Here is a 25,054-nt window from a genome sequence, read left to right on the forward strand (position 1 = left end):
TACAAAGTACATAATAATCATTATCATTATCTTTTCCTCCTCTACACTTTTATTTTGAAAATCTGTTTACTATTAACCTATATTTCAGACTACACAAAGAAAAAAGGTGAGGTTTGGACCCCGTCCAATGTGGCGACATTCTATGTTTTCTCAATGATCAGATAGTTATGACTCCTAGCTATTAGAATTAAAAAGTAGTTTTTGGGGGAAAGTGGTGGACGTGGCCTCCAAGATAATAATGTATTTTATAAATAAAATTCCACATATATGAAATGTAACAACATGGACACAAATAAAAAGCATCTAATTATATGTGTGTTGAGCTTCCTATGTTATTGAAATAAAAATAAGAGCCATTTGAGGACACGATAGGGTAAAACAAAAAGTCGTTACTATAGAAACGGTGTGATGAAAAATAATATTTTGGGTAAAAAATACTTTTGTAATATGTAATTAATATGAAACATCACATACGTGTCTGGATACAATAATTTATAATTGTCTGGTTGATTGGGAACCAGATTCAGAACACTGGCAGGTATTCTTTGCTTATAAGAAAATCCATATTCATGGCATAGATGAAGATAATGAATATGTAACTCCCATCCCCTATTCAGCACTATCATAATTGTTAGTGTGTACACGTAATAATCAGAATTGTTGGTATGAGATTCAGCACCAGCACTTTTACCATGGTAACGAATCATCAAAATATGAGAATGTCGATAAGTTACATTTACTTGTTGTTTAACAGCTCATATTTATAATAGTATCGAATAGTAACTTCCTTAATTATAACTAATAATTAATATGATGGTGACAAGATATCTTAATGTTGTAGATGGTATTCATGGGAAGGATAAGAAAGTTGGAATGTTTGCTTGAAAATTTGAAAATGTAAATAATAATGTGACTTTCAATGAAAAGGAATGACTTCTCTAAAAAAAAAATCAACATCGATAGTTCCTTAGATGAAATGTGTAGATGTGATTCGTGTATGCAAGGTGATCATATAATATCAGCGGATGAAGTACGTTATGCCATAAAGAAGCTGAATAAGTCTATAAGAAGGATGATTTTACTGGAGTTATGTCAGATCAATTTATTTATGGAGAAAATGTGATAAGTAAATATGTTGCTTTGTTATTTTTCTGCAATGATTTGGCACAGGTTTTTAGAAGCACGATGAACTCTATTCCAAAATGTTTCATTTAATTAATAACCTTGAATAGTATCATTGGAAAAAATCTTGAATTAGTCATTATAAAAAGAGAAATAAATCGTCTATGTACGAATTTACAGTTTGGTTTTAACGAGGGATTATCTATAACTATATGTACGTGGTATGGTGTTAGTATAATTTGTTCATGAGAAGAGTAATGTGTATGGTCTTCTTTTAGATACTAGTTAAACCTTCGATAGAGTGAATTTTGTAAAAATATTTGAAATAATGTTACAAAAGGGATCTGTCCTATATTGTGCAAGCTGTTTTTGGATATGTAATTGGATCAACAGATTAGACCCAGATGAAATGGAATTTATTCTGATTTTTTTGTTATGGTTACTAACAGTGGGATTTTATCGCCTTTGTCTGTTTTGTACGTATAATTGATGGTCATCTCCCAATTTGAAGGCACTTGGGAAAGGATGCTTGATGGATCAAATCTTTGCAGGTACTTTTTCATTTGCTGATGATTCGATTTTTTTTCGTCTTTGCCTCATCAGAGGATTTATTAGGTATACATAGTTTACATTCAAAGATATAATGCTTAAAATCAAACTTACATAACCACAAAAGCATCATTATTGGCGTAACAAAGAATTTACGTTAAGTTTGTTTTGATGATTTGATTATGTTATCACCATATGTGTCAGCCTGGACAAAAAAAAGATTGTTTTTGTCTGGATTATGCTCTTCAATTTGATTTAAAATTTGATTGTGAGGAAAGTCAACTTTCCATATTAAAATGTGATGGAAAAGAAGCGGTGAATCCTATGATAAAGATCACTGGGAACCTGTCAAAGCAGTTGATACAATATGTCATCTTGAAAACGTTATGTCCTTTGTGATTATGAACGTTGATATTGGCGATTTCAATCGTCAATGAAATATATAGCTGAGAAATGTTAAATATGCTAAATGTGATGTTTATAACGTTCTCGGTCAAAAGTTTTGTTGTAGCTAGTTTATAATACTCAGTTATGTCCCCTATTTCTTTTGTCATTAGAGGCACTATCTAGACAATAGATACTATCAACTCGTAGGGTCTGGAAAGTTCCATGGCAAACACATAATATATATATATTTGCTCTTGTCTGAATCTTAAATAAAGGTTTCATAAAAGATGTGTGAGTGTCATAGTTAAATCTTTAAACTTAAAGAATCATATAATATCATATATAACTGGGATTAGTAGTTTGGAGCATATTAGGAGGTAATTTGAGATATCTTGATAGTAGATCTTCTTTAGAGTAGCCTATACAGCATAGAACGCAAGATGTATTATGTGGTGAAATGGATGATATCATAAGGGTAGTGGAGCACATAATAGAGTTGATCTGTAGAGGGGATAAAGAAGAATATTCATTCCCAAGTTCTCGAGAATATAATGATTGTATTATTTATCTGTGTCTGCGTTATATTGCCAGAGATGGAATACTGCCAGGAAGACGGCCCATTTGTCTATACGTAAGATATTTCCTTACTTTCTTATCATTTGAAATGTGTTGTATATCTTTAAAAAAAATGTATACCGTGTGAGTAAAAAAAAAAGTTTACACCTACAAAATTGCTAATTATTTTTAAAATCATCTATAAACCGTAAATTATTGTACATTTTATGAAAGAGTGTTTTATCCCAAATCATTGGGTTTCCTTTTTGTGTGGTATGTGTTCACGCTTGTATGAACAGGTGGCATATTGTTTAGGAGAGTGCAAAAATCGACTTGCGTCGAAGTGATGCCTACAGTATGTATTATTTTGGAATTAGCGGAGTGAGAGAATGAATTGAATGTATCAAATGAAATGTATTGCATATGTTTTTGCAAAGGGCAAAGTCACACACACCCACACACACGCGCACAAATGTTCGTTGATATTTGACATTCGATATTTGATGTGTCTGGCATGATTGATTTTGTTAGGAATGTTATTTGGATCTGCAAAGACCGAATTAATACCCAAATCCCAATTCTTTTATTCAGACATCACATAGGCAACTTTGGCGCAAGTCGATTTTTGCACTCTCGCAAACAATGTTTCCTGTTCATCCAAGCGTGAAAACATACCACACAAAAATGGTACCAAACGATTTGGGAAAAAACACTCTTTCATAAGACATATAACAATTTAATGTGCAATGACTTTCTAAATAATTATCAATTTTCTACGTGTAAATCTTTTTTTGATTCACGCTGTATATGGATAACGAAATTAAAAACAAACAAAGAAGGTGTGTTTGTGTGATATTCGTTTGAGGGAGTGTGAGTCTGTGTGTGTATACTAACTCTATTTTGCAGCCTGGTTAACTTACTTATTTAGTATATTTTTCTTGAGTTGAGAATGTTGGCAGACATCCACTGAGTGAGTAGTGTGTATGTGCGTGTGTGTGTGTGTGTGTGTGTGTGTGTGGGGGGGGGGGGTGGTTGGGTGAATATGTGTGCGGGTGAGTGGGGGTGTTTGTGTAAGGGAGGGGCAGGGAGGGGGCAGGGAGGAGCAGACATTGTTCCAGTAAAATTACCTCCAGATTTGTTTAATTAAAAAAAATATATATAAGTGAATAACATTTACATTTGACATATATATTATGTTTAGGTACTTATACGTTTACTTTGATGCTAAGTTATATATATACTGCAAACAAGTTTTTGTTTCATTATTATGTTTATAGATAAGCAATCGATATTGAAAACGTTTATTTTATTAAATTGTATGTTATTGTTTGTATTACACATTTGGAGAAATAAAACAAAATTGCTTTAAAAAAAAAATACTAGGAAATGCGTGAAAATCGTATAATTTACTGACTAGAATATTACAGATTAAAAACATATATGCTATATGATGCGTTGAATCCATTAATGATAGGCGTGGATAACAAATTATGCACCGCGTGCACACGTTCAATTAAAATGCCAAAAGGTAGGCCTACTATGTCCCATTTGCAGGCCAAAAAAATGAAACGGTTAAATTCAAATGGCATTTGAAAAACGATACTAATTAAGAACTTCCCTCAAAACGAAAGGGCTTCAAAATGGCGTTTAGTAGGAAAATAACGACCATTAGTTGTCGAATCGACTTAAGTGATTGCATTTCACTTAAGTAATAGTCTGATTTTCAGACCCTTTTACCGAATGATCGTACGTTTTGTGCTGCACAAAGATTCAATCAGTTTAATTTTGGCCATTACAAGTAGTGATATTGATGTAGACAAATGCTCGTGTACCTGTTAAAGCTCATTTTATGTATATTATTACCAAAGAAAAAAATATGTCATTCAGTCACTCAATAGTGTCCGACAGTCAAGTCTAGAAGGTAAACGGGTTTCCTTGCATAATTTGAAAACTATTTAAATTTCACAGATGGGACATACATGACAAATTCATAATCCTGCAAAGCTTTACAGAATTTGATGTTGGCTGCAAAAGGGACATAATATCTTTAAAATCAGACTTTGGGTACTCAAGACTGGCTACCAAAACCTCATATATAAAATGCATCATTAGATTTTGAAAACAAAATAGAGATTTACTGTGAACCTATTATCCCAGTCCTCTCGACAGTTGCTGGTTATTTGGGCCGTTTTGGGAGCAAATTCAGGTCCCCTGTGGTCCTATACTATATTTCAGAGTATTGTTCAAAGTAGGCTTCCTATCAACACCAAACGAACATTTTCAGCCAAAGTACTATGCTCTGAAATGCATGAAAACACTGGTGGCCCCTATAATATAAATTTCTGGCACTTTGGCCACCGATTTTGCCCCTTTAAACTACCATGACTATGCTACTTAACTGCTCAAAGGTTCAAATCGCAGACAGCTTCATTTACATAACCAAATAAGAGACAATAATAATTATCATACATGCAGCGGGCCGGAAGATGATTTTATCACCCCTAATCTCCCCACAAGTACAGTAGATTTCTCATAGTCTCCTTACATTACATGTGCCCCTGATTCAAAGTAACATGTTAGGTTTCACAACCTTCTTTCTTTTATAATGAAATTGTGCTTAAAATCTCATCAGGATTGGTGATTTTATTAAATCAGTCGCTATGCGACCCCGGCCCCCCACTCCGGGGTCGGAATGACCGCATGCGGGTTACCAAAAATGTCCGGTAAAGGGGTACTTTTCGTGCGACAAAGTCCGGCCCGAGAATTGTAAGAAAAGGGGGTGTTTTTGACTTTCACCAGGAGATTTCTTTAAAAAGGGTTTTTTTTTTTTTTTTCTTTCATCTCTTTTTTGGACTCCTGAGAAATTATTCCGAATTTAGGGGGGTAAATTGAGCATTTTTTTTCGAATTTAGGGGGGTACATTGAGCATTTTTCCGAATTTAGGGGGTCTCCTTGCAAGGCAGGAAAAGCCCGCGAAAGGGGAGTTCGGAAATGATGGCAGTCCTCAGATAGGGGGTGCTTTCAAAAAGAGGGAACAAGCATATGCGTATCCTATATAACAATAAGTGGGGGGGGGGGCGGGTATGCGACCTAACAAATGTTGATTTTTGTCTTTCTCTAACTAAAACAAAATATCACCCCGACGACCCCATCTCTCTCTCAAACGACTTTGGTCAACCAAACTGAAAAATGTTTTCTTTTTATCAGCACTCCCACACGTAAATGTCACATTGAAAGCCTTTCGTGAGAGAAATAAATTTGAATTAGGCCTACACCGTCAGCATAAAATATCTCTCTTCAAATTTATTACATACTAAAACGGCAAATACACAAGAACAACCATCCCAATCTGCCAAAATGATCAAAATACAATACCTGCGTATATATAGTGGTGTACCTGGTTTTTACAATATTTGTTTGAAGAACACATCACAGTATATATTAACATAATATCCCCATAAAATAGATTATGAAATTACTTACAATCCATGGTTTGATGTAGATCATTTATAATAGCAGGTGTGGTGATGTTGATCTATATTTTTATTACAATTTTTTGTACATACCAATTCCCTTGATGATTCAAATCTCTTATTATAAAGTGAATTCCATAAGATAAGGATTTGCCTCAATAAAACCGTACGACACGACATGAGAGTTTTTTTTAAATCTGACTTTAGGTTATGTATGTTTTTTCATGTCCATTTTAGATATATAAAATGGTCATTTAATAAATCACTTCATCTTCTAAGATTGCAGTCTGAAAAAGATTGCAGAATTTAGGAGGAGACTGTTCTTCCAAGTTAAAATCACAAAAACAGGCCCTTTTAAACCTTCATAGCACTTCAGACTTTTTCAAATGAATATGTGCCTACTAATTATACCCAATCATTCAATACACAACACATTAATGCAAAAGGAGTACATGTATTAACAATCAATTCTAGCTTAATTGAATTTGCACATTTTACTTGATTTCTAGATCAATTATTCCACTTGAAGGCATGAAGAAATCTAAAATGTTGTGACCATTTTTTTTCTTCTATTCATGGGCCTCAACACTAAAGTATTAGTTTTAATCCGTTTTTAACAGAAGTAAAGAGATAAATTGCATCTATTTCACAGCAACATACAGGTATTATAAAATTAGGTTGTCGACTACATGAACTATGCATTTCACAGCCTATACATGTACGTATGGGCCAACAAAGGGTCCATTTTTCTTGGGGAAACGCTCCTCTGAGATTCTGTCTAGCTTCTTGAAATCCCTCTTCTTCAAAATCTCAAATTATGTGATAAAAACAGACAAGTTTGTTTGTCTCAATTTGCGTCAGTAAAGTTCTTGGTTTAACGGTGTTCTACAATGATGTAGACAATGAATGATGCAAGTACAATGTCCAACTTCAACTTGGACTTTGTCCATCAGTGTTTGTCCATCAGGGATGGACAAACATGAGAAACATTTAACAACATTTTTGTTCATGCTAGTTTTTATATCTTTGATTGCTCGTATTCACCATGAGTTCAGTGGGATGTTTTACAAAGATCCTAAGTTGACCTTATCGATGGCATATATGAAAACATTTTGAAATCAGACATATTTTCTATTATCAAGGAGAATTCATGTTCTTGATGTGGAATTTATAAAAAGTGTAAGATACTTGAATTTTAGCTTTTTTAATATATTTTATTTTAAGGCTACAAATGACTCTCCATAATTATAAAGTCTAACTTAGGAGTTTAGTTCGACTTAACCCCCCCCCCCTCATTTTTTTCTTCATAACATTTTCCCCCAAATATCATAACAAGTACAAACCATGCATGCATAAAATTCTCGGTTTTACATAAGAATTTCAATATGGTAAATGGCTGGATTTATGTCTATTATGAATACAGTATTCTGTTATATAATAAAAGACTCAAATTGAATAGTGAAATATCTCTGTTCATTTCAAGAAAGTCACGCACTTGTACACCAAATAAAAGAGGTAAATAATCGCATATGGATTCAATGAAGATTATACCAGGTGCTGGCAACAATTTCATGGATAACTATAATAATATTTCCATCTATATAGCGCAGCTACTATGTATATGAATAAACTCTCAACACAAAGTATGTGTATCACATATTACCCCTGCTGTAGCCGAGCCGCAATTGTAAGGTACTAAAGCCAAGGTACTAAAAATCTAAATCTGGACCCCCTTTCCCCAAATTTAGTTTGCAGCCCTGCCAAATATACTTTCTAGTCCAATAAATAATAAAATTATATAAAATGACTAAATCTATAGTGGCACTAAAAATATATTGTATACAAGAAATTCAACTTTTCTCTTCCAATATCCCCCTCCATTATCTATTATTGCAAGGGCCAATCCCCTTGTACAACTTCAGCCTAAAGTTGAAATTCCTCAACTTCATGTGTCATCTGCCTAAACCTGAACATGTTCACACATTTTTGAAGAAAATTTTCAATAACTTTTTATTTTCTGCCTTTTGTAAAAGAAATTTAGCTGACCCTTTGCCAGATTTCTGTTTCTCTCAAAATATTCAATCCTGATTTTTCAATTCACACTCAAAATTGCACAAAAGCAGAACTGTGTAAAACTAAAGGGGAAGTGTTAAAATAAAGTGTGAATGCTGTTCTTAAAAAATGGAAGCAGGTTGTCATTCTCAAGTCTACCCTTTGTCATTTCCAAAATATACTACAGATATTAAGAAGACAGATGCAGTGAGGTTTTAAAGATAATGGCAATAGCTTTAAATCTATCTAGGATTACAAATAAACTCTAAATATACAAATAATTGTTGCTAATAACAACAATAACTATATAAAGATTCTTCATGATAAAATGGGAACATTTTGCGCTCTGTTTTGTGCACAATACGAACAGAAAATCATACATGTATAACTCATGCATTAAGAGGGCAAAACGTTTCTATATGTTTGTGCAATACTAAACTAAATCAATAATAGAGACAAGAAGTTCTGCAAACAACTCCAAACCAGGATGCCCATCATTCAATTCAATTCAATTCATATTTATTGAAAGGGCGAACTGTTCTTTATGTTTGTGCGATACTTAAAGTGATAGTTGAGTTCTGTTTTCAGACCGCAAATGCCTTCAAAGTTCATGGTTATTGCCCTTATTCTTATCTATGACATTTCTAGTGCAATAGCAATACATGGGCCAGCTGGTTGTGCGTAATATAACCAACACGAAAATGCCAACATCGGCATTGGCTGAAATACGACGTAATAGGCGCTATTTCGTTTTTTCAACGGCTTTTTCAAATTATCTAATATTTGTGGTGGTACACAAGTATTAGAAATTGTTAAATTTATGGATATTTCAGCCGTCTCTGAACCGATTTTGATCAAGCAAAGATGATCATGTCATTTAAATTGTATGTTCTTGCAAATTTGACACTCATTTTCATTATCTCACAAAAAAAAAAATTGTGTAATGCCCTCTGCAACAGAACTCAACCATCCCTTTAACCAAATCAATAGAGACATTAAAAGTTCTACATACAAATCCAAAACCAGAATCCCCAGTATACTACAAAATAGACTTACAATAAAGTACAATATTACCCTGCTTTCCTTCCAACATTCATATACATTTACATATATGGAAAATACAACATGTTTAAACCACAAATTCTCAATTGTTAGAATTTGTTAATATATTTTGCGAGTGGTCCTGATTCCAACGGTTTTCTGCTGCGATATAGTTTCTGTGAATATATTTTGTGCTTGGACAATGAAATCAAAACCATGAATGTTAGTAATCTAAAGTGATTTTCACTATGAACAGAATCTTTATCAAATCTGGCAACAGTTTCTGGTTTAGAATGTATATACATGTATTGGTATTCACTTCATACAGGAAAAAGTGTACACAAGGTATCAGTGCACGACAATTAATGTTATTGGGGGGAGGGTGAGCTAGTTGTGTTATATTAAATGGATCTCATGGATATATTCTAAGAGTAGGCTTATTTACTACATGTATCATATTTGGCATGAGCAAGACAGACAGACATCCAAACTAAACTCTGTATTGACCAACCTGATAATTCTTTAAAAAGGTCAAAAGTCAAAGATAAATCTTATTGCATTGAGTTGCATTGTAGGAGAAGGGGAAGGGGAGGCAATTTGGAGGACATATAACGAGAAGGGGCAACTGCAGCTGGTGTATTGACTCATACAAAATATAATAGTACGATACAAGCATTGGTTTCTCCAACTGGAGCTATAATATCACCACAAATTCAGCTTGGCTATCATTTGAAACTCGCGTCACACCAGCAAACCTTCTCTAGACCTTCACCTACAAGGTAATATGGTCAGTCTTCGATCTTTTGTCGGTCTTCTGCCGGTCTTCTGTCGGTCTACCGTCGGTCTCGTTGGTGTGGCTGGGGCCTCAGGGTGCTCAGAGTGTGGAAGAAAGGGTGAGGAGTGTTCTTGGTTTGTCTTCACGCTTGGGTTACAGCCGGTGCTGCTGGGGATTCTGAAGCTCCGGCGGCCTCTTCCGCTGCCAATTTTTCCTGTTTCTTTGTATGTCTACAAACAAAAGAACACACACAAAACGATATTGACCATACATGTTTGAGAGAAAGAGCAGAACAGACATTCTCAGTTGGATGAAAGAAAATATATCTGGACTTTGATCGTCATGTTTGGGGTCTGGAATACGAGCAAAACAATCGGGCCTTTAGAATGTTTCTCAGATGCAAATACAGGTAATAGTATTGCACAAATTTTCACAAATACATTGTTATCAGTGAAAAAAATACACAGGGGCTCAGGGCAAATTTGCTCCCGAAATGCCCAAAAGAGCCCCCGTAAATTTTCATAGAGTTCAATGCAAAACAAATTTTAGAGTGTTATTTTATGCAGGCAAGCTTGAAAAGTAGCCCCCGAAAAATAAATATTAATTTTTTCCCTGATTGTTATAAAAACCCTCAAGCATTCCAAGAGCAATTATTAAGGCGTCCCTACATGTACAAAACAGATATTGCTTTTTCTAAATAGGATTGTATGATACCATACTGTACATAGTTTCTCTGTTTATAAACTTTCCTACCTTTTTCTTTTTCTTTCTTTTCTCATATACTTAAAGGGATGGTTGAGTTCTTGTTAAAGACCGCAAATGCCTTCAAAATGCATGCTCTTATTAATTAGGACATTTCTAGTGCCCTTTTAGATTCTAAAATTGCTATGAAGGTAATTTTAGACCCCAAAATGTGTGAAATTTAAATTAAGTACGATCATACCGATTCAGCTCCACTTATAAAAAATATGGTGACCATTGATTATTTAAATAATTAATAATAAAAATACAAGGGCCAGCTGGTTGTGCGTATTATAACAAACACGAAAAAACCAACAAAAAGCCAATATTGGCATTGGCTGGAATAAAACGTATAAGGCGCTATCTCAGGATTTTTTCAACGGCTGGTTCAAAATTACTGAATATTTGTGGGGCTCCCCAAATATTACAAATGGTTATATTTATTCATATCTCTGCCGTTTCTGAACCGATTTTGATCACACTGTAGAGAAATGATGACCTTTTATTTTTATTTAACTTGTATATTCTTTCAAATTTGACACTCATTTTTGCATTATCTCACAAAAAAATATCATTTTTAGTAGTGCCTTCTGCTACAAAACTCAACTATCCCTTTAAGAAGTGCTTGTTTTTTGTTGCACTTTTTTAACTTCTGAGTTGGCTAGAATAGCCTTGAGATATACTTCATTAAGTTCTTGTGAATGGTTTCTCACAAAGCCCACAATATCACACATTTGTTGTTCACAGATACAGTTAACTACTAAATTATTCATACCCCTTTGTAAATTTGATGTTTTTGTGTTTTTCGTAGCTCAAGAATGAAAGGTGGACTTAATGAATCAGGGCCTTTGTTGAATACTTTTAGATGTAAGCTGTAATATGCCACATTCTCAAGAAACATAAATCAGGAATAATCAATTTTTCACGTACTTAAAAAGATTACAGATCTTAAAGGGTATGAACAATTTAGCTGTTGACTGTGCATTCTGTCGAATTACTTACAGATAAATCCTAATTAGTTGCATGATTCCAGTCAGTCCGAGAAAAGCGTTACAGCAGAACAGGTTTACATTTCTAGGAATGATCACCAACGAGTACCTTGCCCATATCACACCTACATGGAGCAAAGAAAAGGACAAAAGTGACACCAAATTATTACCGAAATTATTAAACATTTGAAGAAATTCTTTTTGAAATTTTAAAGTGTTGGGAGCCCCAAAAATTTGGTGGCAAATTTGCACTTAAATTGTATCATAATGTGAAAGAGTATATATGTCATTTAAGACCAGAGCTGCCAACCTTGTGCGACCAAAAAAAGGAATCATGATGGCAAAAAAAGGAATTTCAAGTCAAAAAAAGGAATTCATGAAAACAAAACTTACAACCACGCGCAACACACTTCCAATGCAGAAATGTTCATTCATCATGCTGTTTTTTCCATACAAGCAGGTAGTTTTTTTTGGTGGTTATTTTGGTATTATCGTTATTTCATTTTTTTTGAGAATATTTTTCTCTTCAAGTACGTTTTAAAATTAGTTTTCTATTGAATTTGTGATCAAATCACCATTTTAGGGCAGTTGTTTGACGTGCGGTATGTAAAAAAAAAAAAAAAAAAAAAAAAAGTTTAAACAAATTTAAAAAAAAAAAAAAAATTTAAAAAAAAAAAAAAAAATTAAAAAAATTATTAAAAAACGTATTTTATGAAGAAAAAACGTAATACCGTAATTGGGAGGAAAAAACGGAGTAATTCCGGCAAAAACGGAATGGTTGGCAGCTCTGTAAGACACATTCTGAAAGGACTTTCAAAACAATTGCGTTTGAAGTCAAATATTAATGGAAGAACACAAAATTTAGGTTTTCTGCGAACAACAGAAAACCAAATTTATGTATTCTTTTACCAATTTTTGTCTTCAAACACATTTTTTTTTTTTTTTTTTTTTTTTGGGGGGGGGGGGGGGGGAAATGTTTGCAGAAGTGTGTTTTAAACTGTAAACGACATCTTCTTTCACATCATGATACAATTTTAGTGAAATTGGGCCATTACATTTTTGGCGTATTTGGGGCTCCCAACACTTTAAAAGGGACTTTAACTTTAAAATATTGCAAAAGAAACAATTGGTTCCTTACATAGCAAAATAATTCATCACAAATTCATATCGAAAAGAGAGAATTTGCTTCATTTTGTTTACTGTTAGATGTTGTCTTACAATGATTATTTGTCATAAATATTCTGAATTTGTTTCCAAATTTATAGGCCAAGCACATACAGAATTTTCAGAATCCAGCTTCTATTGCAAAGATTTTTCTATTTTAGAAATTAATTTGTGTATAGCTAGAATATATATATAATTAACCGTAGAAGCATACCTGGCATTCTATAGGTCAACGGTTTAATAAGAAGTATGAAGGAAATAAGGTAAAATAAAAAACCCACGTATAAAGCTGGCAAAGAACTCAAGTTGGACTTGGGTTCCGTGAGCGCCCAATTCTAGGCGAGTTTGTACGCTTGCATTGACTACTCTACTCAACAAGACATTTCACTATTCACTGTTTTTAAATTGCAATATTCCTTGTAGAAGTAATACTTCAAGCTTATGATTTGAATACAGTATAGCCACGTGGACAGTTGCATTAAAGGGATCCGGTAACTTTGTCTCAGATTCTGAAACAACATCCTTGATTCAGCTCATGCTGCAGTCATAATTATACACCTTTAGGTCAGTCAGGAACCCCATGACGTTAACAAGCCGATCGCCTGTCTGTTTATCAAGATATTTATGATTGGAATTACAAACTTTGAAGACTGTTTGGTAAACAGTTTTCATAAGACTAAAGTCAATTGGGGAAAACGAGTATGGTAAAACCGGTCACTCAAAGATTTTTACTCTTTTGAGGCACTTCTTGATATTTTGAAGCGCAATTTTTTAAGGGCTTCAATATAACACAATATCACAGACACCGATAACACGTAGGGCCGTGCATCTCAGATTTAACAACGTTAAACAATGCCTTTAAGAGAACCAAAACATGTTTTGGTAATTGGTACACTTACAAGTTTTTCTCATTTGATAGTGCCTAACATGCTGGTACCAGCTATATCATCAGCGTAGGAAGTGCAAGGGGACGGTGCATGCCATCTTATATCTGATGTTTTAAAGGGCAAGTCCACCCTCATATCAAGTTGGTTTTAGTAGAAGCAGAAAAAGTTAGAGAAACAGGCCAGTGGAGTTTGAGCAAAATCCAATTGAAAATAAGAAAGTTATCAAGCTTTTGAATGTGCAATCAATCAAACAAGAATTGGCAACTCTATGACATAATTTTCAATGATTCACCACAAATATAGTTATTGCAAATTAATGTTTTTATATAACCCCTGCATGAAAAAAAATTATTTCGTCATCAATAACTAAGAAAATTTAAGTTTGGGAAATTTTATGTGAAGAGTAAGTTGGAGAAGAGCTCGCAAGATATGTCACAGTGTTGCCAATTTGTGTTTCATTGATGACAACTTTAAATATCTGTAGCTTTCCTATTTTTAATTGGATATTGCTCCGACTTTCACAAATTTGTTTCTCTCATTTTCTGCTTTTATTAAAACCAACTTAATATCAGGGTGGATTTCCCCTTTAACCATTACAAGATGACAAATCCAATTCAGGTATACCCGGTTCCCATCAAACATTTAGACAACAATTGGGACAATTTTGTCAGGAACCTAAAATTTAAATACTTTTAGAGATGCAACATCATTCATAAACTTTTTTGGACCATCATGTGTTAACACTCAAACGTTTGATCAAATCACAAATGTTCTTGAAAGCAACAGTTGTCCCAGAGTCAACTTCGTACACTATGCGAATTATAAATTTTAACCCTTTATCAAACGCTGTACCTAAGCTTTGAACCTTAAAACTAATCTTGAGCTTTGGTATGGGAATCGTATTTTAAGAGAAAATTGCTATGATTTATTCTGGAGTGTTTATCCTGCAGTAGATTGGTTGTTTGAACCAGTGAAATAAAAATAAACCCACAAAAACTTACTGGGCATCATCTTTGATAATAACCACAACTCCCATTTGTACAAAGTGACCTGTGCTAAGCACATAGTGTCGGGCCTACTTACCCAGATTTCCTTATCTTTCTATGCTCATTACTCAGCCACTATACATTTTCTACCAAAATTGTTTGGCAGATGTCATGTATTTGTAAACTTGAACATTAAGTGTAATTTTTGTTGGATTTTATGAGGATTCATTTTCTATATTTACCAGAACTCACGTTTATCTTTAACCTAACCTTAACCAAATGGCAACCCAACCCTTTATCTTCGTCAAAACAAAGCCCAGATCCTTGTCCTTGGAATTCCATCCAATCCAGGGACCTGTTTCACAAAGCCTTTTTTCAATGACAAATGGCAAAAATCAGTGACAAATCTGCTGACCACTAATCAGAAACAAGGATTTCAGTAGCTTATAACAAAAACTGTCATTTGTCACTGATGACAAGTTTTGTGAAACGCCCCCTAGGAGTTTGTAGAGCGCCAATATCCAGTTGCCTGTCCAAAGGTGCTGATGAGACTGAAACACTACATACTATTATTAAGCCATTGGTCATCCACCCAGGAAAGACAGGGGTCGTGACTAGTCCTTTGTTGTAAACAATATATGGAGCAAGTATGTCTTTAGTTGGGTTTTGAAAGTGGACAGCAGGTCACAAGAGCGAAGATACAGAGGAAAAGACTGTTCCACAACCTAGGTGCAGAAGCAGTGAATGATCTACCGCTAAGAAGAGAAGAACATGTTTGAGGAACAAGGGTGACGATATCGAGGAAGACTGTTCCACAACTTAGGCGCAGAAGCAGTGAATAATCTACTGCTATTAAAGAAAAGAACATGTTTGAGGAACAAGAGCGAAGATATCGAGGATGACTTCCACAGCCTAGGTGCAGAAGTAGTGAATGATCCATCGCCAAGAAGAAAACGTGTTTGAGGAACAAATGCTGAATCACCCCAAATTTGTGTAGATTCTGCTATGTAAAAATGGAAAAGGAAAAGAAAAGAAAATTACCTGCTTAGAGGGACAAATTTCCTTGTCACACGAATACTAAAACCGTTATTTTTAAAATAGCTAGCAAATTAACGTTGAGGTTGTTATTTGGTTGTTCTATTAAACACTAGTAAGCATTACACTGTACAAACCTGTGGCTGCCAGAGCACCAGACTGCCGAACACTCAACGTTTCTGCAGGACGTGTGTAATCAGCCATGCCGGCAAATACAAGGCACTAAGGATGAAAGAAGAACATCAATAAATAATTCTTACTCATGATTGATGGCTATGAAAGAGAACCACTAAAGCATACCTGCCAACATTTGAAAATAAGAAATTGCACTTGCAGCGGCAGTGTAACCGGCAATACGCGTTAAATCTGTACCAAAAAGTGAAAACAAATTTGCTGCTCGATCATGCAGCCATTCAACGCACACAATACGTGAACTATCAAATCGCGGCACATGATAAAACAAGCTTAATTCGGCTTTAGCACCAAAAAAAAAAAATCAAAAAAAAAATCTGAATATTCCAGATTTTCAGGTCCTAAAAATCCAGAAAATCTTAATATTCCGGATTATTCGTAGGGGTTGGCAGGTATGCTATAGGCGTGTTCATATAAGGCGCAGTAGAGCTCCACATAAAAACACCTGCATTTAAAAAAAAAAGATGTATAATGAATGACAGCTGTGCGCAATAAAGGACTTGCGCGTTTTCACTGAGCACCGTGTTATAGATTCAGAAATGTAAAGCATATTACGGAATCAAAAAAATTATTAAAAAACACCATGGTTTTGCGGTGTCATGTCTGAACGAACCCTAGAAGTGCAATACACCAGTTTACGGTTACAACAGTGCGCATGCGCAGACATGGGCGCCATTTTAATTTACGAGTAAACAAACCAAATGACCTCTAGAGGTCAGTGGTTTATGCGTAAATTAAGATTGCGCCCATGCAAATTATGACGTGAGCGCACAACGTAGCGCGCAGGCAGTGATGTCATCATAATTTGCATGGGTGCAATCTTAATTTACGCATAAACCACTGACCTCTAGAGGTCATTTGGTTTGTTTTCTCGTAAATTAAAATGGCGCCCATAACAGTATTACAAAAGAGAGTTTGGATTTCAGCCTGTTGCATACATCCTTTAGCAAGAATACACATTTGCAAGTATTAAGTCAGGTGTAAATGTGTACCAGGGGGATTTTCACAAAGCCTTTTTTTTTCAATGGTAAATAACAAAAAATCAGTGACAAATCTGCTGATATCCAACCAGAAGCAAGGAATTTCAGTAGCTTATAACACAATTGTCACCCCCCCCCCCCCCCCCCCCCCCCCCCCCCCCCCCCCCCCCCCCCCCCCGAGATGCCAGGAGCATCAATGAGAGACAGACATGAAAGCTTAACAAGAGTCCACCAAATAATAATTATTATCATTACACACATGGACTGGGCACACTTTTACGTATTTTCTTGCATTTATCTTCCTAATCTTCATACAAATACAGTATTTCCGATGGTGGCCGCCTTAAATACAGTGTAACTGAAAGGGGACTAATCATTGATAACAATTGTGCCATACAGCTTGTATCTTGCTCTGTATGACTTCAACCCCAAAACTTTCCAAGTTTCTAGGCATTATTATTATTATCTATATACTGCGCTTTTTCCAGAGCGGCCCAAAGCGGTGAGAATTGTACGGGTGAGGTGTATGCTGAGATTATAAAGGAAAGCAAAATTATCCCGACACGCTCAAGAACTCGGCCAAAGTTTGGTTTCCATGTAACATCCATGGGCATCCAGTTTACTCACAAGTCACCTAGACATGCATTTGAAAAAGTATTTGAGCTTTTATTTTGTCAGTACAGCAGCATTATGGAAGCTGATGTTTTTAAGTTCAGTTAAACCTGCTTTAGTGACCACCTGTCTACAAAGGCCACATTTGTTGTTTCCCTTGAAAATGGTTTCTCATTGAATCATGTACTGAAGGAACCTGTCTCCAAAGGCCACTTTTTATGTTTCCCTTGGGTGGTCGCTATAGACAGGTTTGACTGTAGTATACAAACATGCAGTCCCTTAATCATTAAGAGCAGAAAATATTTTGTGTGCGATTTATACTACTACTACTACTACTACTTCATGTGAATGCATAGTACAAAATAGACCCACACTTACCCATTTAAAACAAGGAGCCCAGAAGTGAATCGATTTCAGTCCTATTTGGGGGAAAATAAAAACACAAGGAGTTACTTTTAGTATTTAGTAGTAGAATTTGTTAAAATCAGTCCAAGACTCCATGTACTAGTACAGGGTGGCAAAACCCAAAAATTATAGGAGGGGGGGGGGGGGAGGGGGTTATGTACAGTGGCGTTTCTTTTATTGTCATAAATACTGAACACCTGTACACATATACAGTTAACAACGTGTTGTGATTACATTGAATTGATACAGCTTGTAATGCTGATATGTTTTGTACCTCAAGAATGGTTGAATTAGGGCATTTGTTGAATTCTTTTTGATGTAAGTTTTAATATGTCAGACCAGCTTTACCTTCTTAGGAACATTTTAAAGGGAGATGGTTGTCAGTTTCCATGTGCAGAGGGTCAAAATTCGCTGACACCAGACCTGGTGGAATTACCATTAATGGGTGTACAAGTCTCTCAAACAGCAAACCCGTAGTCGGTCGCATCAATATATATACCCCCTACATGAAGTCTCTCGGAGAGTCTTCGGGTGAGGGGAATGTGTACAAATGCAGAGCACTACCGGTATTCAAGGCCTGTTGGTCATAAAACCAAAGGCTAATCCTGGTGATTTACAATGCCTGTCAAATTCCCCATGAGAGCCCATTTCTAAAGGTCCTCATTAGGCCTGTCATCATCACCTGAGATTGCCAAATAACCAGCTATTTTAACTACCCCGTTCGCAAATTATCCAGCTAATTTGCGTCTTCATCAGCCTGCAGTCACAATTAGCGGGATATTTGGTCGAGATGATCATCCCAAATTATTTTGGGCTAGTTATCCCGCTATTTGTGCTGTGCGTCTTCATCAACCCGAAGACTCACGCTACATGTATGTGCAATTTTTGAGCAAAATATCTTGAGCTAACTTCTTGAGCTTAAGTTTTCGAGATCCAGTCTCGAGCTGATGAAGACGTGATTTGTAACTTCGGCGTATTTCCCAAATCAGAAATAGCGGTCTATTTGGCAATCTTGAGCTGATACATGTACCTATTGAGACTTTGACACCATCCAGGTACTCATCTGATGACAGATCTTATACTTCACAAAGCGTGGATTTTACTTATTATGATCGAGGTTTTCACGATGCATTATATACATATTACTTTTCAGTAATCAATAACTTCAGTAAAACTTCCTCTGCAAGTAAAATCATGGTAAATAATAATAATAATAATACATAAGATTTATAAGGCGCCAAATCCACTTGACGGTCAAATGCTCAAGGCGCAGCTTGTGCAAAAGATGAAATACATACATGATACATTTATACAAAGTTCGATAGGAAAATCTATCATCCTAAATTATTCACCCTAATTATTTGTTCCACTATCTCTTGTTGACGAGGTGTATATTCCAAATTGTACAAAGTCTCAGAAATTGTTGTTTATTAATTCCTGCGTATGATACTTTTGTGCTTTAAGTGGGAAATACAACAATTCGGGCCCAGTATTAGCACACTGTGATGCATTGCACACACACAAAATTCTGGCTTAAACCAATTTATGCAAGGAATATCATCTGTGGCACTCAATTGGTTAACATTGATTAATCACCAAATAAACATGTACATAACATTTGGTTAATCTTCCTTCACGTACATGTACATATACCCATTTGTCAAGTTTCATTTTATTTTCCTGATGTAGAACTTCTTTTCAAATACAGTACTTAAAGAGAAGGTTGAGTTCTGGGAAGAGGTGAAAAATAATTTTTGAGCATTACTTATTCTTATTATGCAAGTGTGGAAGAACATCAGTTAAGACATGTTCCCTGAAAAGCATGGCTCTTCAAATTCCTTCATATTCTAAATATGCATGTAACATCGTAAAAATCGGGGGGCCGGCTTTTTACGCCACGTGTTCGTGTAGTCTCATATACATCTTTCTGTGCAAGTGTTTGTAACTTTACCAAGACTTGGCCAAATTTCTTATCATTTTGATGATTCCAGAACCTTGCAATACACACAAATTCTTATATGCTAGATGATCAACATTTTCTGGTCGGTTCCACATCGTTTCTTTCACAATGCAATCGCATGACCAGAACTCAACTTCATCTTTAATATTGGAACGAAAATAGCGATCCAACAAAAATACAGAGTAGCCAATTGATATGAAAATTCAGAGCTAACTAAACACATTTGGTTTTCTCAAAGTTCTTTGCAACCTGGACATTACCTGCAGGATGGTTCCACAATGTTTTGAGTTTTCCCGGGAGTGCAAGCTCTATTTTGGTATCCAAACTGGCCAAGAGAGAAGTAGGTTTAGGTGCAGCATCCGCGAGGCCACGATGCTGCGGCCGGGAAAGGAATCTAACGCATGTCAGAAGAGCATGTCTGCGGCTTGCCATATCACTGCAACAATACTGGAGAGAAATTACAAGATAGAAAACGGAATAAAGGAACTGATGATTTTCACACACGAAAAAAAGAAAAAAAGAACTCTTCTGTTAGCAAAGGAAAATTACATAGATTTTGTACATGTTTTTGTCAACATGATTTCAATCTTGTGCTGTCAACATTGTTTTGTATCGTATCGTATTGGTATTTATTCAAAGAATTTAATACGGCGCCTAGGGGCTGAATTACTATACTGTACAATGGAGTTAACAAGGCAAAATTGACAAAAGAAAAAATATGAAGGACAAAACCAGAGAGAGAGAGAGAAGCACTGTACAGAGGGAACAAACTGAAGAGGTATTTGTTCCTCCACCAACGAGTGTATGCATTATAAATTAAAGTGTAAAGTGGATACTTACCTTCAAATACTTTTAAGGGGTGGGAGAAGGGGTGGGAGGGGTGGAGAAAGGAGGGAGGGGTGGAGGAGGGAGGAGGGAGGAGGGGTGGAGGAGGGAGGGGTGGAGGAGGGAGGAGGGAGGAGGGGTGGAGGAGGGAGGAGGGATGGAGGAGGGAGGAGGAGGGAGGAGGGATGGAGGTGGGAGGAGATATGGAGGAGGGAGGAGGGATGGAGGAGGGAGGAGGGAGGGGGCACAATTACCTGGGCAGTTAATCCTACAAGTACTGTACATGTACACTAAGTCACATCATGTCTGGCACAGCACATGCTAGACAATCATGCCATCTACATTCACCCCTGGAAGACCTTTGAAAATGATAACTTAAGCAAACAATACAAGGACAACATGTCTGGTACAGTTTTCCCCAGGTGCCTCACACACCACTATCTAAAGCATGCCCATACCGAACTGGATACATTTACAGCCCTCATTAAAAACCTCTTTATAACATACAGTACATTAAATTACAATAAATTACAAAATAATACCAGATAAGTTTAAAGGGTCTCAGGTTCAGATTCAAGTGCCCCTTTCATTCCTGAAGATTTTTATGCTAATATGGTATAGTACCGGTACCACTTTGGAGGATGGCTGGCAGTGGCAGGTGAAATACCCCAGATTACTGATTACTGGACAAAGAGTCCAGTGTACTATACTGGTGTTATCATGCTATAGCTATGCCTCTCTTATGTACACTTAAAGCTTATCTGTACTAGTTTACAGGAGGGATTTGACCACAATGTCACTGGACAGGTAGTTATCTCATCAGCTCAGCGCTCAGTCAACATAAGAAAAAGAGGATCATGGGGAACCAATGGTCACCGATTAGGCATTGTTTGTTATATAAAGGGCGCAAGTGAACTACAAGTAGTGCAGTGGGCCGTTAACACCCTCTCTAAAGTATAGGGTGTTTTCAATTTACTCTAGCCTGCAGTCAATGAATAATATGACACAAACAATCAACAAAATAATGTGCAGTAAACGTTGAACTTTGAAATAATAAAAAGCTTTTGATTTGCAGAGCTTTCTGGAGCTTTCCAGAGAGAGCAAAATCAAGCTTACTCGGTCTCTGGCACGCCTACATATGCTCTAGTTTAATGTGACTATGTATTTTCATAAATTAACAATCACGCTAACATTGTATGATAATCACATTCCATCTTGTAATCTTTGGAAAAGGCGCAATATAAATCCAATTATTATTATTATCTTATCTTAAGATATCTTAAGACTATCTTATGTACACGAGACCTCCACTTTAATAACACTCTTTCTAAGGTATAGGGTGTTTTCAATTGAATGTAATATGACACAAACAATCAACAAAATAATGTGCAGTAAACTTTGAACTTTGATATTATAAAAAGCTTTCGATTCGCAGAGCTTTCTGGAGCTTTCCAGAGAGAGCAAAATCAAACTCACTCAGTCTTTGGCATGCCTCCATGTACATGTATGCTCTAGTATAATGTGACTGTGTATTTTCATAAATTAACAATCACGCTAAGTCGCTAACATTATGTGATAATCACATTCCATCTTCTTCCTTTTCTATCATCGATCTCTCCTGTCCTCGCTCTCTCTCTCTCTCTCTCTCTCTCTGCCGATCTCATTGCGCACAGTAGCTTCAAGAAAAAGGATAGATAGTCCCGGAGTGTTCTTGGGAAGAAACTTTGCCTGTAGCTGTCAGAGTTGGAGCTGGGTCTCATGAATCTGTGTCGGTGTTGCTGATGTGTTGAACGGAGTCTTGGTTGGATGGTTTGGATCGATTGATGGCTTTGTAAAGCATGGTTACTCGGGCTTGCCCGAATTCACAAAGAAGGTTTACATTTAACCCATGGTTTAAACCTTCATTTAAATAACTCATGGCGCGCGCCTGTGTGAAGTTATCTACCGTAATGTCTCAGATCCTATAGTAGATAGCTTCACACAGGCATGCGCCCGCCCGCAATTAACCCACCATCGGTATGCACTTGTAAGTTGTATTGTGTAGAGGTTTGCCGTGAAACCCGTTCAATAAAAAATGTAGACTAATATCAACATTTTTCAGAAAAATACTCCAAAATTACAAGAAACTTGACACGAAACAGGTAATAAACTAGACCGAAAGCTTCAGTCTCTATAATCGTCGGTTGTTCCACTGAGACTACGTCTGGCTCCACTAGACCTCCGGTTATAGAGACAGAACGATCGCCTATGCCAGCCTGTGTTGAACTTATTCCGCTAGATTTTAGCCGCTAGGCCCCTCCCACAAACTTGCCACGGCCGTATTGTTATGCCCCCAAAATCCCCCAAAATGTCATTTTACCTCGTTCATTTCCAATTTTAAATTAGGCCTAGGCTATAATACATCGGTTCCACTTACTAACTTTATTGATATAATCCGTTTAATGGTCCCTTTTAAGGAAATTATGGGTCAAAATCGACATCCATGTTGAAAATCTTGCAAGCCGTGTTAAACTCTCGCTGCCGTCAATCTCATCCCTTCTAGTCTACGCCGAAGGCAAAATGATTATGAAGGAAAAACTGCGCCATCTACACGTTCGTAATGGCGTTATCACAGTTTTTCCTTCATAATCATTTTGCCTTCGGCGTAGACTAGAAGGGATGAGATTGACGGCAGCGAGAGTTTAACACGGCTTGCAAGATTTTCAACATGGATGTCGATTTTGACCCATAATTTCCTTAAAAGGGACCATTAAACGGATTATATCAATAAAGTTAGTAAGTGGAACCGATGTATTATAGCCTAGGCCTAATTTAAAATTGGAAATGAACGAGGTAAAATGACATTTTGGGGGATTTTGGGGGCATAACAATACGGCCGTGGCAAGTTTGTGGGAGGGGCCTAGCGGCTAAAATCTAGCGGAATAAGTTCAACACAGGCTGGCATAGGCAGTCGTTCAGTCTCTATAACCGGAGGTCTAGTGGAGCCAGACGTACTAGTCTCAGTGGAACAACCGACGATTATAGAGACTGAAGCTTTCGGTCTAGTAATAAACCTAACCTAACGACTTTTAACTCATGATCTTTATTTGGACATTTAATGAATATTTACTTCATTTTGGGTATGTTTCAGTAGGGTATCTCCACGCAAGAGTTACAGGTCAAATTTTGGATAGAATTCTGAACAAGTGCAAGCGCCAACCCCTCCACCCCCCCCCCCCCCCTACCATTTGCATTTTGCAGTACAGTAACAGTGCATGCAGAAAGACAGAGATATTGTATGGGGAAGATTGACAAAATGTCAGTTTCATTAAAAAATTCCCTATACCACTCCAACTTTGTATAATACTCTAAGAGTAAGACTAAGTTAGAGTCAATTGTCCGGGGTAATAAATCCCGATATGGACGTGACAGGTGCATGCTTCACCGCTATGCCAGTCGCGCCCCGCGTGATCAGCTCAAAAGACCCGCACCGTGACTCAGTAATCGCGGCGTCTGCCAGGCCGTAAAAATACTAAAAAACTTACATTTAATACATGACAACCTACACACAGTAACACGACGCACTTATATCAAAATACTTCAGAATCTTACCTAGAGTTTCAAGTCAGCTATAGGTATCGAAATAACGAAGAGTAATATCTGGATCTGGATGACAGGGCTAGAAATGTCGAGAAATATCACACCACGAACTGGGTCTGGAGTTTCTCAATATGTCAACGAGCAAATAGCTGCAACTGCGCAAGTGCAAAGCTAGCGCTATTAAAAAAAAAAGCAAGATGAGCAGCGCAGCGCCCATGCAAGGGGGTGGGGGGAGGGAATCCATTTGTACTATTGATTTATTGGTTTAGTTATACATTTATTTATATATATATTCATTTAATTATTTTGTTATTTCTTTGTTTATTTATTTGTTTATTTATTTTTATATTTATTATTATTTATTTATTTGTTATTTATTTATTTATCTATCTATTTATTTATTTATGCATGCATGCATACATGTTCATAATTTCATTGGAGTTAACATCAAAAGAAAAAGAATTAAACAAATCATTTTTAATTTTACAATCCATTTGAATAGATATAACAATGTTTTATCAAAGACAAGTTGCATTGTTGCAACTATTATACCAGGGATATGAGAGTCTAAAACACCTCCGTGATTTAAGAATGAACACACAAAGGTGCTGAAACATAAACAAATAGAGCTTGAATCGTTACAACACCTGAATGTATGACAAATCAAATTCCTAAAGGGTTGTGAACTATTTACACTATTTACAAAGAACTATTTAGAACTTGGAAAAAACAAGAAAATGTGTTA

General features: G+C 36.1%; 1 protein-coding gene across 1 annotated transcript; it reads right to left on the minus strand.

The window, feature by feature from the left end:
• Positions 1-9,074: 9,074 nt before the first annotated feature.
• On the minus strand, positions 9,075-24,466 carry LOC754026 (mitochondrial pyruvate carrier 2). Its single transcript, XM_030994091.1, has 6 exons — positions 24,322-24,466; positions 20,166-20,352; positions 17,919-17,959; positions 15,894-15,978; positions 11,698-11,809; positions 9,075-10,184 (listed from the first exon to the last, which is right to left on the minus strand). Exons 2-6 carry the CDS (start codon positions 20,335-20,337, stop codon positions 10,097-10,099), a joined length of 498 nt encoding a protein of 165 aa, XP_030849951.1. The 5' UTR covers positions 20,338-20,352; positions 24,322-24,466; the 3' UTR covers positions 9,075-10,096.
• Positions 24,467-25,054: the final 588 nt, after the last annotated feature.

This window comes from Strongylocentrotus purpuratus, unplaced genomic scaffold, assembly GCF_000002235.5.
Source record: "Strongylocentrotus purpuratus isolate Spur 01 unplaced genomic scaffold, Spur_5.0 spur5_scaffold_21, whole genome shotgun sequence".
Taxonomy (NCBI): domain Eukaryota; kingdom Metazoa; phylum Echinodermata; class Echinoidea; order Camarodonta; family Strongylocentrotidae; genus Strongylocentrotus; species Strongylocentrotus purpuratus.

Excerpts from the sequence above, each read along its gene's own strand:
- LOC754026 (XM_030994091.1), bottom strand. The coding sequence starts at position 20,337 with ATGGCAAGCCGCAGACATGCTCTTCTGACATGCGTTAGATTCCTTTCC. Across the intron at positions 17,960-20,165 it reads ATTGTGGAACCATCCTGCAG|GACTGAAATCGATTCACTTC; the intron begins GTAATGTCCAGG and ends TCCCCCAAATAG. Across the intron at positions 10,185-11,697 it reads CAACTAATTAGGATTTATCT|ACATACAAAGAAACAGGAAA; the intron begins GTAAGTAATTCG and ends TTTTGTTTGTAG.